This window comes from Ptychodera flava, chromosome 12 (genome assembly GCF_041260155.1).
Source record: "Ptychodera flava strain L36383 chromosome 12, AS_Pfla_20210202, whole genome shotgun sequence".
NCBI lineage: Eukaryota > Metazoa > Hemichordata > Enteropneusta > Ptychoderidae > Ptychodera > Ptychodera flava.
Window position 1 is genome coordinate 10,979,209 of NC_091939.1, and position 18,021 is coordinate 10,997,229.

General features: G+C 43.0%; 2 protein-coding genes across 3 annotated transcripts in view; one reads left to right on the plus strand and one right to left on the minus strand.

Annotated features, from left to right (window-relative positions):
- LOC139144993 (uncharacterized) overlaps nt 1–18,021 on the minus strand; it is a 60,355-nt gene that overhangs the window by 22,029 nt on the left and 20,305 nt on the right. The window lies entirely within an intron of this gene.
- On the plus strand, nt 10,572–16,363 carry LOC139146039 (uncharacterized). Its single transcript, XM_070717485.1, has 4 exons — nt 10,572–10,810; nt 11,481–11,648; nt 14,273–15,703; nt 16,036–16,363. The coding sequence occupies exons 1-4, from the start codon at nt 10,572–10,574 to the stop codon at nt 16,361–16,363; spliced, it is 2,166 nt and encodes a 721-aa protein (XP_070573586.1).

Here is an 18,021-nt window from a genome sequence, read left to right on the forward strand (position 1 = left end):
TATACCCCTCCACCACAGCTATTGGAACTTCCATAGACAAACGTCCAAATCCGCACGCAAGCACACTGTGCGCAAGTTTGTTCGACGATATTTCAAATTACAAATTGCCTACACTTATCGACAGCTTGGTTATTAGGGACCGTTCAGTTTTCACGGCCGGGGGGGGCCGGCAAAATCCAGGGGGTCATCGTAATTTTGGAATCCGCAAAGGGGGGGTCATCGCTTTTTCACTGGTAGGAAAGAGGGGGTCACCACATTTTCAAAAACATAATACCAACAATAAAGTTCACTTTATGCCATGGCCATGATCGACCCTCTTTACCGGCGGGCCGCCTTCGGCGGCCCACTACAATAAATATACATTATGTATTACCCATGACCCTCTTAACGGGCAGACGCCTTTGGCGGCCCACTCCAATTAAGTTTACTTCATGCAATGGCCATGATCCGACCCTCTTTACCAGCGGGCCGCCTGCGGCGGCCCACTACAATAAATTGACTTTATGTAATACCCCACGGCAATCTTACTGTAAAATTCCCAATTGAAGCCGCGGCTTGTATTAGAAACATTTTTGAGGGACCCCTGGGATCACGCACTGAATAATGGTAATGGCCACGCGCCTTCAGCGGCCCTGTCCAGTAAAGTCTACTTTATGCAATAGCCATGATCGACCCTCTTTACCGGCGGGCCACCTTTGGTGGCCCACTAGAATAAAGTTGACTTTACATAATGGCCCATGACCCTCTTAACCGGAGGGCTGCCTTTGGCGAACCACTCCAATAAAGTTTACTTTATACAATGTCCATGGACATGAGTTGTCTATGGAAATGAAGTTAAAATTCCCTGACAGTCGTCCTAATTAACAGACGTTTCAATGGATGTGGCTGAGAAGTTTGTGCACTGGCATCTCTGCTACACGAATAAAATGCGCCGCGTACAGTACCAGAGTTCAAATCCAAACCATGCGGGTAAATTTGACATATGGTTTTGGTTATTTTTCAGGGGGGTCATCAATTTTTTTCGTCTGACAAAGGAGGGGTCATCTTTTTTTCACAAAAAATGCAGGGGGGTCTATATTTTTTTGAACACCGGCGACAAGATTTTGCCAGCCCCCCCCCCCCCTCACCAGGCCGTAAAAACTGAACGCTCCCATAGGCACTAACCACGACCAGAAATCCGCTCAAAATTCACCAAAATATCACCTTTTTTCTAACTTTACCAGACATGAATACCCGGAGAGTGCCATTTTTCAGCGTTAAACTGTTGGTCGAGGCCCAGTGCAGCAGGTCATACAGTGACATGAGCGGTGACCTATGGAATGCCATAGCTGTCTTAGGTGGTGCATTTATATTATGTGATGTAGTGCGCGTGTTATGTTATGTTATCTTACGTAGTTAGTCTTTACATTATGTGATGCAGTTTTGTCATTATGTCATGTTGCATTACGTCGTGTAAACTTGTGATTATATTCTGTAGTTTTTCCATTATGTAATATCTACTTGGGCATACGTTATCTAGTCTTTCCATTACGTGGTGTAGTACCTCCATTATATTATGTAATCTTTCCATTATGTGGTCTAAACTTGTCATTATGTGATGTACATGTTCCATTATGTGGTATTAACTTGTCATTATGTGATGTTGTTGTTCCATTATGTGGTCTAAACTTGTCATTATGTGATGTTGTTGTTCCATTATGTGGTCTAAACTTGTCATTATATGATGTTGTTGTTCCATTATGTGGTCTATACTTGTCATTACGTGATGTAGTTGTTTCATTAAGTTGACTACTTTGCCTCGCTTTCGAATTACCAATGGTCTGTACGTACCGCCATGGTTAATTTAACCCAGCGTCTTTTAGATGCGAAGATCAAATTGTCGATGGTATCATCGTTGTCTGAAGTTCAGTTGATAAAACTCGAGATAGCGAGGAAAGAGAACCGATAGCGGCAGTAATTGTATTTGTAACCCACAGGCGGTGCGCTGGCTTTTTGTTGCGCTGGCGGTGTAGCCTAGCTCTGCATGGCACGGCTGTGTGTTACTGGTTATAGGCCTCGTTAGGCCTATAGAAGGCCTATAGCCGGTAACACACAGCTCTGCCATGCAGAGCTATGTAGCATGGACCGGCGCTTACATACCCAACGCGACAGAAAAAAGTCAGCTCACGGCCCGTGGGCTACAATGATGACAGCTAGGGAATCGATACCATCTCCCATCTTCGCTCGTAAAGGCTCGGTGCATGCCAAGGTCTCTTGTCCGGGCAGTATATGATGCTCCCGTTAATACTTGGTGGAAGACTGCACTGTACTCGAACTATACGACCCTGCGAGCAGGCAATGCACCATCTCCGTGAAATGCGCCAGAGTGTTTTGGGAAACACTGCTGAAAGTGATGCTGGAGTCTCAACTCTAGTCAGTTTTGTACTTTGTCCAATTTTGGAATGTATCACACCTGCTGGTGTGAGTGACTTTGAGTATAATAACGATAGTTGATTGTTGAACGTCAGTATAATTGTTTACCTTTGCGTGGCAGGGCTATGGAAAGCCGTTCTGAACCCCGGTAACAACAGTTCAGACAGTTGAAGCAATACAAATTTATATAGGAATATACCGGCGACAACTATACGCTAAAGTAAACAATTACTGACGTTCCCGAAAAACTCTAAATGCCATTTGCCTTAGCTGTTATAATTAATGAACAATCCCTGGAAGATCTTGGCAGAAAAAGGAGGTGCTTTATTACAGTAACAATAAAGGGCTAAGCACCCCTCACCATGTAATACGAAAATAAAAGAACATGGGAACGTGGAAAGGATGGGTTATAAAATGTTCACATAATTGCCGCGCAAAAGTGGTGGAAAACATTAACGCTAGGAAGCATGGGTAATATGCTACCAAACCATTACAGAGGGCGCTATGCCAATACGTCATGCAAGTCCATAAATTAATCAAATTTATGACAATATCTGCCTAAAATTGTACAAAATTAATGAACAACACAAGGGAGATCTTGGCAGAAAAGGAGGTGCTTTATTGATGTAACAATAAAGGGCTAAGCACCCCACACCATGGCAAAGCACTGCAAAAGATCTTAAGAGGGAAAGGGTGTAGAAAGATAGAAAAAAAGAAGGAATGAACAAGAACAAACTGGAGGAGAGTTAATGAGGAAGGACAAATGGGACAGGAGAACGAAATATTGAAAGCTATGAAAAGAATAAGGGAAGAAACAGAAAAAGGAGGCGATCTAAAAGAAGGAAACAGGGCAGGGCATGGAAAGTAGATAGAATAGACTACAAAAGACTAGCCATGTCTTTTGTAATGCTAAAACGCTGTGAGACAGGATGTTGAATTTAACTGTGGTAGGCTGACAAACACCATCCACCATGAATTTTGATAAGATGGCCAGGAACTCCTGCTGCAGCTGCCAGAGAGGCACCACCTCTCCTGAGGCTATTAAAAGAATAATCAAGGGGGAAAAGGCCAATCGCAGAATGAGAGCATTAAATTTACGAGCCAAGGCATGAGCAGATAGAGGGATAAGGACCCCTTTGCGATCATGGTAGACAAAGGTTGGGCTGGAAGCGGAAGGTTGGATGCTGCTGATCATCTGAGAGTACGCTTTCACAGGACAAAGAACAGAATCAGAAATGCAAGCAATTGGAATTGCATACACAACCATATGTCTGACTAGCTTTAGACCATTGCACTTGAATTATTAAGCCTTCCTTAGTAAATGAAAGATAGATACGGTGCAAATGCTCAGTAGGTTTAAATTTGAATCGAGGAGGAGGCACAGCATTCGATTTGTGTAGAAATGAAAAGAAACATAATGTGAAACATGACCAAACTGCCTGATCAAATTCAGAGCTGAGATGAAGGCAGCGCCGCATTGATAACAAATGATGAGGTAATATTGGAAGGCTAGGATGAGGAATGTTTGCCATAGTCTTGTCAAGGCCACGCAAGGTAAGTCAAAGGTCCGTGCTTTGAAATGCACCATCATTAACTCCTTGCAGCTTGTGCCAGGTGTACGCCTGACAAATAATTACGAACTGACTTTGAACTATGAAAACTATGCGAAAGAACACAAGCATAAATGCACAGAGTCTAAACATGTGCTGCGGATGGCTGCAATTGAAATTTTGAACAGAATGTCAGTAAGAGTTCATTTGTGTTTTCAGGTTGCGATATGTCCATGGTCGATAGGCTGCTCGTCAAATGGATACAACTTCTGCTTGTAGGGCTCTTATATCTGAAAGGGAAATTCAAATGTCAGAGATAAGGTCAAAATATTGAGGCTGTGGAAAAACCTGTCTTAATGAGATATTTCGCGTTAGGTTAGCAAACTCATAGAAATGGTTTGTGCCTATAAAGGTGGTCAGCAATTCTGTTGTCAGCTCCTGGTATGTGAATTGCCCTCAGTAGAATGTTGTATTCAGCAGCAACCAGCCAAATTGTTTCTGGCGATCTTAAGGAGCGTTTCCTCTTTGCCAGAGCCAGCATTCAGAATGTGAATGCAAGCCATGTTGTCACAGTGTAGCTGCAGGCATTTTCCGGTAACCTCAGTGGCCCATATCAGTAGTGCCACCAGGATAGCGAACATCTCAAGTATTGCAATGTGGTACCCAAGAAGTGCACTAGGAAATTCCGCGTGGAAGTACTGTGCTCTGTTCCCCCAGCTGCAACCACGCACCATGACCACTCAAGCATGCATCTGTGGATACGACCTCATCAGGGGCGGTGTAGTGGCTGTCCGGTATCATGGTAATTCCATTGTATTGTCTCATGAATGTTCTCCACCAGGCTACATCTCGACGCAATTCTCTGTCGAGGCTGATCCCTTGCCAGTGGTGTTTTGTTTGACTTTGCAGAGGAGAATAATCGCAATCATACCAATCCATACTCCAATAACACTAGGTCAAAATTCGTAAGACAATAGTTGTAAACATAGACACAAAACAGCACAGAACAGACAGTAAATAGACGGTACACAAACAAAGTCAAATTCATGAAAGAAAGATATATGGACCTCTGGCCAAAAGACCAAGAAGAGATGTCAGGTGTTTCGAAAATAGTAAGCGCATCCTGCCCCACCTGTGGTACCCGCCATATATCAATCTGCAAGTCAGATAGCTAGCATGTGAGAAATGAACAGGCGTGCTGGGCGCACACATTCGGCTGTAAATGAGAGAGTACCGATGAGCAATTGCAAATTGCGTTGTGTACATTTCTACTTGGTTGCAAGTATCACATGTGTGATTTCACTCATTTTTATTATCAATAGAGAAAAAGTAACTTTTATATGTTGTCAGACGGCTTCTACACGTATGATTGAGTGAATGTGTTTTGTGCACTCAGTACACTTACACAATAATAATAGGATTGTTCGGAGGATACGCGATGTTATATTGCTGGAGATATAGACTCTATAAATCTTCGTACGTTTGGATGGAGATGATGAATTCAAGAACTTATTGCTGGTCTTGTGCGGTAGCCAGCAAACAGAACACTAGCCTAGAAAGTTTGAGCGGCTAAGCGCCAATGATTGGCGGGCTATGACGTATATGTCACATGTCTGGTGACATAAGAAGCAGCTCGAAGACGGCATGGATGGGGCCGGACGCGACTTGTGTACAGTCGAATTTCAAACTTTCCATTGTAACTGACTCAAACATCACACTGTCTAGTATTTGTGAGACTCAAGAACATTTAGAGAGCATTTATTGTGGTAAGAGAGACAATTTCTGACAGAACGATCCATCGAGACCCAACCACATATGGGCGAGTGATGTAGCTACAAGTGAAAGGATAGACCAGAAGCTTCGGCGCGAATGGGAACTCACCAACCTATTTGGAACTTCTGTGTACCTTCAATGCTATGGCGCGCTACCGGACCGGACGTCAGGAACAGTAACGATCAGGTTTAGTAGATATACACGCTTGTAGGATAACAAGGATCCTATCCTCCTCCTTCGAACCGTGTAAACTTTACTTACGAATCCGAACTTTAATAATCTCACACATGCACACACGAGTGTAAGTCGATTTTGTATGAGTGATTCTTTGCGGGGGGGTAAGTCCCTGGCTAATAGTACGGGGGGGGCTCCGCACGAACATGGAAACCCAAACTGTTGTGATACCAGTTTTTGAGCAAAAAAACCTACCCTTTCTGATACCTAGTATTGGAAACGCAGCTATCTCTTGGCGGGGTAGCGTGAGTTGCTATGTGAGTGGCGGGGTTGACCTTTGACCTGCATAGCAACTCACATTACCCGCCAACAGATAGCTGCGTTTCCACAGCTATCTGATACCATACAATACCATACGTATACAGATACGACTCACTCGCCTTGCGTACCAGGGGTACCAACAGTCAAACCGACAGATCGGAAATATTGATGGTAGATCTGGGATGTAGATACATGGGTTTCCAGTGTTGACAGCATGATTTTTTAACAAATGTCAGTTTGTGTTTAAAACCGGACCCTTTCTCATACCAACACCTCGTGAAAAGTATACCCTTTCTGATACCAAACAGTGCAAAAAAACGACCCCTTTCGCGCGGACCCTCCCCGTATAGCCATCTATGGGAGTTACCCCTTCGGGGCTTGGAGGGACGTTTATAGTTTTGATCGTGGGTGAAATTGGTTCGAAAAGTGGGCGATTGTTATTTCCTTACAAGAAGGCTTAGAATAGCATGAATGTTTGTACAAGTCTGACACTGAAATGCTGCTGTATTAGTTTGATAGAACTACAACTAAGTTCAGATTGACGTTTAGAGTTTACTGAATTTTACCAAACTGTTGTATTGTTTAAATATCAGTTTTGAGCCAAGCCTCGCTTTTATAGGCTACTGTTGTTTTCTGTACACTTGTAAAATTACTACAGTGTGTTCAAACTTTGAGATAACTTTTATTTGCCATAGTGACAGGAAATACTGTAGAGTTGTCACTATTAGACTGCTGAGTTTGTTTTGAGTGCACACCATATGAACAGAGAACTGGTCTATTTCTATGGTGTACATTCTATGTCATACGGTATTCTCCACGGCGCCTTTTAAGTGGGCGGTGCGCCCACTTTAATTTCACGGCCGCCCAGATAAAATCTAGGCCGCCCAGTTTAATTTTCGGCCGCCCATGCTTTTGAAACCCACCGTCAGCCTTTGTTCTGGGGTGGCAGGTTTGGTTTACAGCAATGTTTTTATGCCGTGCTTTTGTTTGTTTCTGTATTTAATTTCAATAAAGTGTTAATTTAAATCAATAAGGCACATTTTGCTGTTGTTATATGTGTGAATTTGTCATTTTAGTACCTCGTCAAGATATGTCACGACGATCATAGCGGAAGAAAGACCGCGAGAGAAGCTCGACCGACTTGTCAACCCATTCACACAATAAACTGTGTGGTCGCATCAAGATCTAAGTGTTGTCTCGATTGATTTTGCCGAATTTCCTCCCCAAGAAAGTACTTACATTCTTTTAGCACCCTCAAATTCAGGGTTCTCCCTAGTCCAAAACAGCGTCGCCGCCCGCGACGCTATCGTTCAAGCCCTCAACGTTTTTGATCTCACCGCAACGCTATCATTGTTACCCGCGACGCTATGAGGTTCAGCCACAAAATGTTCACAATGACACTGACTGGTCAACTTCCGTACGATCACACGAAAGGAAGACAGATTATTTGTAGCTTCGTTGTTTTACAATGTCACTTGTTATTACTCCGTTAAATTTGTATGAAGTGTTAACAACAGAACAATTTCACACGTCCCACCCTTGACTCCAACGGCCCATCCAAAGAAATCGTAAAGGACAGAAAAAATTTATATACAACCATAGTCAAAAGACAGCAAAAGTCTGCGACGATTTCCGCTCTTAATTGATGAAATATTTTGAAATCAAACTGATTACACATTCCCTAGATACAGAAGTGGCAATTTGGTGAAATTTCTGTTTGACTCACATCTTGAAATAAAAAGTAAACTTGGAACAAAGACTTCATACCCGTATATGCTGCCGATCAACAGCGTAGCATAGCTTAGGGAACTGTCTGTCACCGCACCGGCATTCGTTGGCTGCACGTAAGAGCAACTCAACTTTCCAAGATCAAATGGTCAGTATCTTGTGAATACAGCAAAATAGCAATAAAAATTGTTATAGTCAGCGGTTAAAACTCTTAACAGATGCAGCGTTAATTGCTTTAAACAAATGAAAATGCATGTGAAGAGAATCGAAACCGAGACCGCGTGCGTGACTGAAAATACTGTTAATAATGGCGGATATGACATCAGAGTGGGACTCTTCTATTTTGGTACCGGGGTGCGTAGGGTCACAGAACCCTGATAAACGTACTGAAAAAACGTAGTATTTTCCAAGCGATGCTGTCACGGGAACTTCGATGTCTCATTGTTTTACATCTTTTAATAGATTCTTTGATCTGAGCAGTTTTACCAACTGTAACGGTATATTTTACTCTCCTAACCTTTCTATATTTGAGTTAAACAAGGGTAGGAGTTAAACTGTAGTGCATAGTGTGTTATCAGCAATATTTGGTCAATATATGTAAATATTATGCAAATGAATATTTAAATATTATGCAAATGGTTATGCAATTTTTTTTATTTGTGGAGAACACATAATGTGTTATAAGTAAAGCCAGTTTAAAGACATTAAGGCGTACTAGCACATAGCTACCATATTTTCAGTGTTATTCAAGCAAATTGTGACGTCACAGGAACAATTTCTTTGATGTATTACTGTCAGTCTTTGCTATAATTGTTAGCGAGTTGTCAATCATTGTACAATACAGGGGTATCTGCAAATACCCACTGTTGTTGTTGATTTATTCTTGGGTAATAAATATTGTTGTTGGCGGAATTGTTGTGCCAACTGATATGATTGTGAGATCGCTTTCTGTTCTACATTTAGAAGTAAATACCACCTATCTGAGCGAACTATCGCGACCAGGTTAAGAGATCTTGGTTGAACAAAAGGGAGGAACATTTTAATTGTTAAATTAGGCACAGACTTTCATGCCGTTTGACAATATATTTTCTTATAGTCACGCCTGGCACAACTTAAACAAATTTTCGTCAAATCTAAGGTGTGATATATAAATGGTGCCCAACGTGGGGCCTTGACTGGAAAGAGGTTGTGCCAATTATCTGGATCAGGTGGTAAACAGTTGATAAGAGAATTATTTAACCAGCGTTGTCTGTGTTGAGAATATTAACATTTCATAGCATTATCAAGTGTATAGTGTTACATAAGTTTCAAAGTGATTTACTGTAAGTTGCGTGCTCTGTATGTCGCTGTGCGTGTGGCTTGTATTTGCAACTATGATTTGCACGACGACTAGAATGGCATCAGATGTACAACCCCTCGTTCGTTGGACATGGCTGGCTGGGGAGTGAGACGTTTGTGAGGAGTGTTGTCTGTCCCATCAGCAGATACAGCCGTTGGTAGGAGAGCTGGTGAGCCACAAGATTTTACCCAAACAAATATAGAGAGAGAGATTTCACTCAGGCTAGAGCAAGAGAAACAAAGATGAAAGCTGAAGAGAGTGAACGGTTAAACCAGGCAAAGGAGCAATGGTTGTCAGATGAAAGACAAGCAAGAGAGGCTTGGAAGATAGCCATGCGGGCAGAGGAGAGATGAGAAAAATGTCCAATATTAGAAAGAAGTAGAACAGAGATATAGACAACGGGAAATTGAACGGCGTGATTGGGAGCATAGAGAACAGTACAGGTGTGCGAAGGAAAACTGGGATGCTGAATGCAGTTGGTGGTGCGGTAGGAGGAGCTAGTGAGGCACAGAGTACGCCTGCGCGACCAGAAAGATCCAGATCGCCCAATTTCACACCTGCTACAGGGGAGACTCCACGCTCCAGATCAACAAGGCTGAGTACAGGAGAGTATAACATACCTGCCTCTTCATGTCAAGACTTGTTTGAAGACGAAATTGTTCGTCTGGACAGTGCATTAGAGAAGGAGAAGATGACCATGGGCCCGTATGGTAAAAAGTGGCAAACTGCTGACGCTAGCCCTACGACCTATAGAGACAGTGATAGTAATTTTACAGCTGTGTACTTGGGAGACAAACACAAGTAAAGTACATTTTCTGGTGATGTAATCTGAAAATCTGAGGTAGACTTCCAGACATGGGAGGGGGAAGTCATGACGTAAGTACATACACAGAAATAAAGAGTCTGCCATGTCGATGTTACGAAGTATTAGAGCATCATTAAAAAGTGGCACAATCCGACTAGTTGATGGAATTGGACCTACTGTCAAATTTGACCAAATGTTGAGGAAATTACGCAAACCCTATGGTAATGTGCAATCAGAAGAAAACCTGCTGGTGAACTTTTATAGTAAGGGTCTTCAAAGAGACAATGAGAGTATAGCCGACTTCGCTAATCGCTTGGAGGAGGAATTGAATAAGGTACATCGTAGGGTGGTATACCCAAGTCAGCGATGGATGAACGGCTGAGAAAACACATTCTGGAGAGGTTTACGAGATGAAAGTGTTAGAGACAGTATTCTTCATCGCGTAAGCCAAGTTAACAATTTCGATGAAATGGTAGGGCTTGCACGAGAGGCTGAGGAAGAAGTCCGTGAGTGGAGACAGCCCCGTCCTTCGACATCGCGTTCAAAATCAGCTGCTCACCACCAAATGATTGCTGAGGAAGATGGACAGATGGCAGACAACTCAAAGAGGACACTACTTTCTGAAGAAGACATCATAGACGGTACAGCTAGAGAGTTTGCCCAACAACTTGAGCCATCTCTTAATTCGGTTATGCAACGCTTGGACATGTTAGAGGTTAAAGGGCCATTATTTGTAACTTTTGACCACGTTTTACCTCGGAAAATTCCATGTTGGAGGCTCATATTTGTTGCAAAATGTTGTTTTACGAAGAAACAAACATGATTAGTGATGTTGTAGCCACATAAAACTGCTAATTTTTGTTCAAACGTGTTGCCCTTCCGAGCTCGTTTGTTGACGTCTGGCATGCTCAGCGTGCTGGGGAGAACGCAGATATGGTGACGCCGCGATCACGCGAGATGTACAAGTTCACGTTTATTGTGGGATCAAAACAACATTGCGTCGTGGATTGCCAGACATCTGGCTACGCACGTGCTCGGACAATGGACTACGACGTAAGTACCGGGCATAAGTAATGAATATTTATTTTGAAATTGCTGTAAATGGCTCGCACAGGTGCAGAAGAATGCCTACGTTGCAATCCGCATGTCAACAGAGTTTGTATTTCTGTCCGGACAAAAATTGAAATTTTCGTTGTAAAATCACATGTTATTTAGTTGTAGGGCACGTAATGTTTCCGAATAATATGCGATTCTCTGTTATTTGACAGGCTCTTCAACATGAGCAAGAGATCATTTCAATCAAAACTAACGGAAAAATCGCCAGAAGATACAGCTAATGGAACTTTAAAGTAAGTTCCACTTCTGGTGTGGCCCACAGGGTTCAAGCTCAGCTAGCAATGCCAACCAAACCCAGACTTAAACAACAGACAGATAGACAGTATGCGGCTAGCCCCAGGGCACCTCAGCGCTGTTTCGGATGTGGCAATGTTGGCCACCTGATGCAAGACTGTCCAAACCCTACCCTTACGGAAAACCTATGTCCACAGTAGATGAGAGTAGATCTACGGACCGTCTGCAGTAGACTTTATGTAGATCTACATCAGGGTTTTGTAGATGAACAGCCACAGCAGTTAGTCTACATGAAGCTTTGTCTACAGATATTGTCCACACCAGACATGACTATGTCTACATTTAACACTAACTTTGTCTACGCTTGATCTACACTGATCTACCATCCAATCTAAGGGAGTTTCATCTACAAAATTCACTTAGGCAAACAAAGACTCATCTACTTCTAATTCAAAATCACCATCTTGTCTACATTAATCTAATGTATTGTTTCTTGCTGTATACTATGTCCAACAATCCAATCCCTTCAAATTCTATGATTGGCAAACTGCAGGCTCCATGCGAGAAGGCATGAGTAAAAGACAAGACATTTTACCTTACATTTGAATATATACTGCCACGGTACAACAATAGAGAGAAGAAATTAGTAAATTAATTTTCATTTCATCCTAAGGCACTCCTGTTTAACTCGAGAAACACAAATGCAAAATATCACAGGGATCAAACTACAATTTTGTGGTAAAGTTAAAAATGTAAAGATTATCCAGTAATTAATTTTTGAAAAAGTGACTTTAAAGTGAATCACAATAAAAAGAATAAAAAAAATCAATGTTTTCATTGATACTTTCTTCAGATTGGTCAATACAGTAGCATCTAACCACGGGTCGGACCCTGATCTAATTCATAAGTTGTTTTTTAGTTATGTGACTATTACAAAACTTCATAAATATGCAAGTGAGCTATTTGTTAACTGCAACTTTATTTCCTCGGCTTCATATCCAACAAACAATCAAACGAACCTGTTTGATATCCCAGCTGCTTTTAATTGTAAAAATAAAATCAAAACTATCCTCGTATAAAACTTTCTGAGTATCATTAAGTCACTTCTGAATCGTGTGAAAATCAGCAGCCACGGCCCTATCTCTCGGTCAACTTACAAATAATTGTATTGACATTGTTATCATTGCCACATAACAGATTACAGTGTTATTTTGGCAATGGCATTTCAGTACACATGCATAACACGAGTCAGCTTTAAAATTACCAGTACTGCTTTAAGTAATTTCTTCACCTGAGCGACGTATTTTCTTGCATTTTCATGAAGAGTTCGCGCATGGACTGATCTCCCCACCATCTTTCAGCCTCCACCTCTTGCTCTTTCAGAGCAAATGACCTTGTAACTGGCTTCGATTTCCGGGTCAACTGTGAGAGTTGACCTTATGCGCATGCGCAATCAGAAGGCGCCATGTTTTCAACGGTTCATCATATCAATGCATATCGGGGAGAGAAGCCAGCCTGCTCACCATTCGTACTTCAACAAATCTTATTTTTCAAGCACATTTTCGTCATCTGTACACCTTGGAAACAATGTGACATCAATTCTGATATGCATAGAAAGTGTTCCGATCGAGAATTATATCGGGTTGAGACATTATAGGTTGGCATCGATAACTTGACGATGGCAGTGCCTCTACACTGCCAGCTAGTATACAGCTGTACTGGTACTGCGGTAATTGTAATGCAACTTGTAAGGTAGGCCCGTGAGCTTGAGGTAGGCAAGGTTTGTTGATCGCCTGTTTTAATACCACGACCATATGAATTTTGATTGTGTAACAAGTAGAATATTTCAGTTCTAAATTTTTTAATAAAGCGTCGTTGAATGTACTGAAATACTTTGTATGCAGTTTATTCTATTAATCATGTAATGATGTATGTACAGTTGAGAAGGATTTTGAAAAATTTGAGTAGGCCTAAGCATGCACAATGTTCTCTCTATTTCGACCTGAATACCACTCATGATCGGTCATTGAATGATTGATTTTTCCAGCGTGAGATATCTTATGCAAAGGTCCATCGATACCATGGTGCTCAGTGAAGTTGCCACCAAATTACATCAAACGGATGTTGTTGTGATATGCAATATTGTGATACTCATCATGAACTGCAGCCCTAGCCTGTGCTACACCATGGCCATCGGTCAATTTTTAAAGTCTAAAAATTTGCAAGATCTCCATGCCTCACTAATTTCTTGTTCTTTGTCTTAGCTACATCTTATACGTAATTTATTCCATCTACATCTTGTCTGCCTTTACTCTACATTTTATCTACTCTCTAAACTATGACCTGATGATTAATATGCACAAAAGTAGACAAAGCAATAGATCTACATCTTGTCTACATGTCATCTACCTGAGATCTACATTTCATCTAATTTTTCATCCACATTTTGTCTACATTTCATCTACTCTCTGAACTATGACCTCATTAGTATGCACAAAAGTAGATGAAGCAGTTCATCTACTGCCCAATTAAAATAAAGTCTACTGTAGATCTAATGTGGACTAGATGTAGATCTCAATTTTCCGTAAGGGTAGTTGAAAGCAACAGAGCTCAACATGCTACCGCTGTGGAGAGGAAGGACACTTCTCCAGGGACTGTCTACAAAATACAAAAGACAACTCTGAACAAACATCGCCAGCGTCTGGCAAGTCAAATAACAAGGCTCGTAAGTCAACCAAAAATGTTCGACCAAATGTGATCCACCTGCTAGGTATCACCGCAGGCGATTACAACGTAGAAAACGGTATCATGCGTCAACAGAGATGACAGCACAACACCACTGGATGAAGACACAACCGGCCAAACCCTGCGGATGATGCAGACGGATATACGCCGCAGAGTGGTTGGACCAGCATACGAAGAGACGATTGTAGTGGATGGCCATGATGCCCGCTGCCTAATGGACATGGGTTCGCAAGTTACTACTTTGAGCAAGTGGTTTAATGACAAACACTTTTCGGACCATCCATTGGAAGCATCAACTGATGATTTGCGTATACTTGGAGCCGATGACCAAACTGTTCCAGTGTTGTGGATCCTTGAAGACCAAGTGAGACTACCGTCAGCGATATATGGCGTAGAACAGACAATGGAAGCCCTGGTGATAGTTGTCCCCAACACCGAATATGGAGACCGGATACCTATAACACTGGGCATGAATGTGTTAGAACCATGTATGCGAGCTGTGGCAGTCATCAGGAAATCAAATCACAATAAAGTTAACAAGATGTCCGTCCCAGGAAGGCGAGCCTATGATAGAATCCAGTCAAGATACTGTTTTGCTGGCAAGGATGGCCATGTGGGGTCGGCACGTGCTCTTCTGAAGAGACCAGTTACAATTCGCCCGGAAAGTAGCGTCATCGTGACCGGCACATTGTCAGGCACAACTGCGACTGATGAATACATAGTCAGCGTTGAACCAGCAGTGTCACCTAGCTGTACAGCAACAGCCAGTCCAGTTGTTACAGCGATGCATTGCCAAGTGGATCAGTCTACAGTTCCTGTCAGGTTATACAACGGTAACAACCACAACATAACAATCAGACCTGGCAGTGTTATCGCGGAAATCAACGCAGTAACAACTGTAGAGAGTGTCCCTATGAGTAGACTTGATGCAACCGTAAACAGTATACAGGCTGATACTAACAGTGACTCATGTGATGATATTAAAGGCACTACTATAAAGGGTGTCAAGTTTGACCTAGACCCAGTATTGTTGTCCAAAGAACGTCTTGGAGTGGTGCGTGATTTGTTTCGTCGGAACTTGGGTACATTTTCTACTGGCGATACAGACCTTGGGAAGTGTGACCTTGTGAAACATCGCATTAGACTCACGGACGACATACCTACACAAGAAAGACATCGTCGACTGCCGCCAGCAAAGTACGCGGAGCTTCGTCGATTGATACAAGACATGATGGATTGTGGCGTCATAAGGGAGTCCAACTCACCGTACGCAGCGCCAATTGTCTTGGTCGGAAAGAGAGACAGGACAACCCGGCTATGTATTGATTATAGACGCCTGAACAGCAAGACAATCCGGGACGCCTACGCACTTCCAAGGATCGAGGAAAGTATGCAATGCTTGAAGGGAGCTGATTGGTTTTCCACCGTTGACCTCAAGTCCTCCTACTGGCAACTACTGATGCATGAAGATGATATCAAGAAAACAGCCTTCGTGACTCCAGTTAGGTATTACGGGTGTCTCTGTTTACCCATTGGGCTGTGTAACAGTGCTAGCAGCTTTCAACATGCAATGGAGAAATGCCTCGGAGACTTGGTTAATCGCACGTGTATAGTCTACCTTGATGATATTGTGATATTCGCTTCAACATTTTAGGAGCACTGCCAGCGTCTTGATGATGTACTCAAACGGTTGAAGAAGAATGGGTTGAAAGTAAAGGCTTTTAAGTGCCAGTTTTTCTGGCAAGAGGTCAGCTTCTTTGGACTCATTGTGTCGCATGAGGGGGTGAAGACCAACCCAGCGAAGATGAAGCGATTAAGACCTGGCCTGTACCCCGCAGTGCTAAAGAAGTCAAAGTTTTCCTGGGAGAGTGTGGCTATTACCCCAGATTTGTAGAAGGCTTCTCCGAAATCGCAAAGCCCCCGAATGACTTGACCACAGGACTCTACGTAAAACACAGGGCGAAGAGCGGAAAGATGGTACGACAGAAGCCACCAGAATTTGTGTGGACAGAGAAATGTCAAGTGGCATTGACACCTAAGTTGAGCGTCTCACAAACCCACCCGTCCTCACATATCCTGATTACTCACTGCCTTTCGAGCTGCACACTGACGCAAGTCTACTGGGCCTTGGAGCAGCGCTATACCAGGTACACGATGGAAATGTAAAGAGAGTGGTGGCATATGCCAGCCGTGGGATCTCGAAAAGTGAGAGAAAATATCCAGCCCACAAGCTGGAGTTTTTAGCGCTAAAGTGGGCTGTGTCGGATAAGTTCTCCGACATGCTACTAGGCCACCATTTCCTGGTATTGACTGACAACAATCCCCTAGTGTAAGTTACCACCAGTACCAAGCTAGATGCTACCGGACATCGTTGGATGGCAAGGTTGGCAGATTATGACTTTCGAATTGAATAGCGGCATGGAATACTCAACAGAGACGCAGACGCGCTCTCTAGAAAACCACAGTCGGGATACTCAACAGATGCAATAGGGCGTCCTCACTGGCTTGATTGGTCCCTCCAACCCCTCAAGAAACAACAGTAATGAGCAACCAGATGGTCGTGGCAATTCTTGAAAGTAAACTTGTCCCCATGGTACCAGCCATGAAAATCATCGGCAAAATTCCAAGATGTAATGTCCAGACGTTGGCTGAAATGGTGCCAGAAGGTACTACGACATTACCCACCATTAGTCAAGCTGAGTGGAAGGATCTACAACCGGCAGATCTGACGATAGGAGCGATATACAACTATGTCCAAGAGGTGAACCGCCTGACCGTCAGCAACGCACATCAGAGGCACGCCAAATATCTGCAGCTTTGCGAGAATGGAAAAAGTATAGGTTGCATAATGGTGTGCTGTACAGGCAAAGAACAGAAAAGAGCGGTAGGACAGTATACCAGCTATACTTACCACCCAGCCATAGAGAGACTGCCATGGATGCATTACATGACGAGATGGGTCATCTAGGCCAGGAGCGTAGTATTGAACTGATGTGGTCACGATTTTACTGGCCAGGTATGACAGATGACATCATCAACAGAATCCGTCTATGTGAGAGGTGCTCACGCCGGAAGATTACAGCTGGAGGTCGTCAGGTTGCTCCCTTGGTGCCAATATTGACAACAATGCCCTTAAAGTTATTGTGTATTAACTTCCTCTCCCTGGAACGATCAAAAGGCGGATACCAGGATATCTTGGTCATGACAGACCATTTTACTAAATATGCCATAGCTGTGCCGACTAGAAACCAAACTGCCAAGACGACTGCGAAGATCTTGATGAACACATTCTTGCAGGAAGTCAGCATCCCTACCAGGATCCACTCCGATCAAGGGAGGAATTTTGAGAGTTGGTTGATTGCTCACCTTTGCACTTTGTTGGGCGTGAAGAAGTCGCATTCATCCCCATACCACCCTCAAGGTGCGGGTATTGTTGAATGTTCAATCAGACTTTGCTGGGCATGTTTGGTACGTTGCAGCCAGAACAGAAACAGAATTGGGCTCAGCAAGTCAAAATGCTGACTCATGCATACAACTGCACAACGCATGTGGTCACAGGTTATTCCCCCTGGTATTTGATGCATGGACAACACCTGAAATTTCTGATAGACTTATACCTTGAGTTAGAGCCTACTGATGAAGTAGAGGGGACATACGACCAATACTTGGAGAAATTGCGAAGAGACTTGCAAATGGCTTACAGGATAGCACGCAGCAGAATGGCTAACAAGGCGCAGAAGAACAAGTACCTGTATGACAAGAAGACAAAAGAAGCTGAATTGGGACCAGGTGACCGTGTGTTGGTGCACAATGTGTCTATCTGA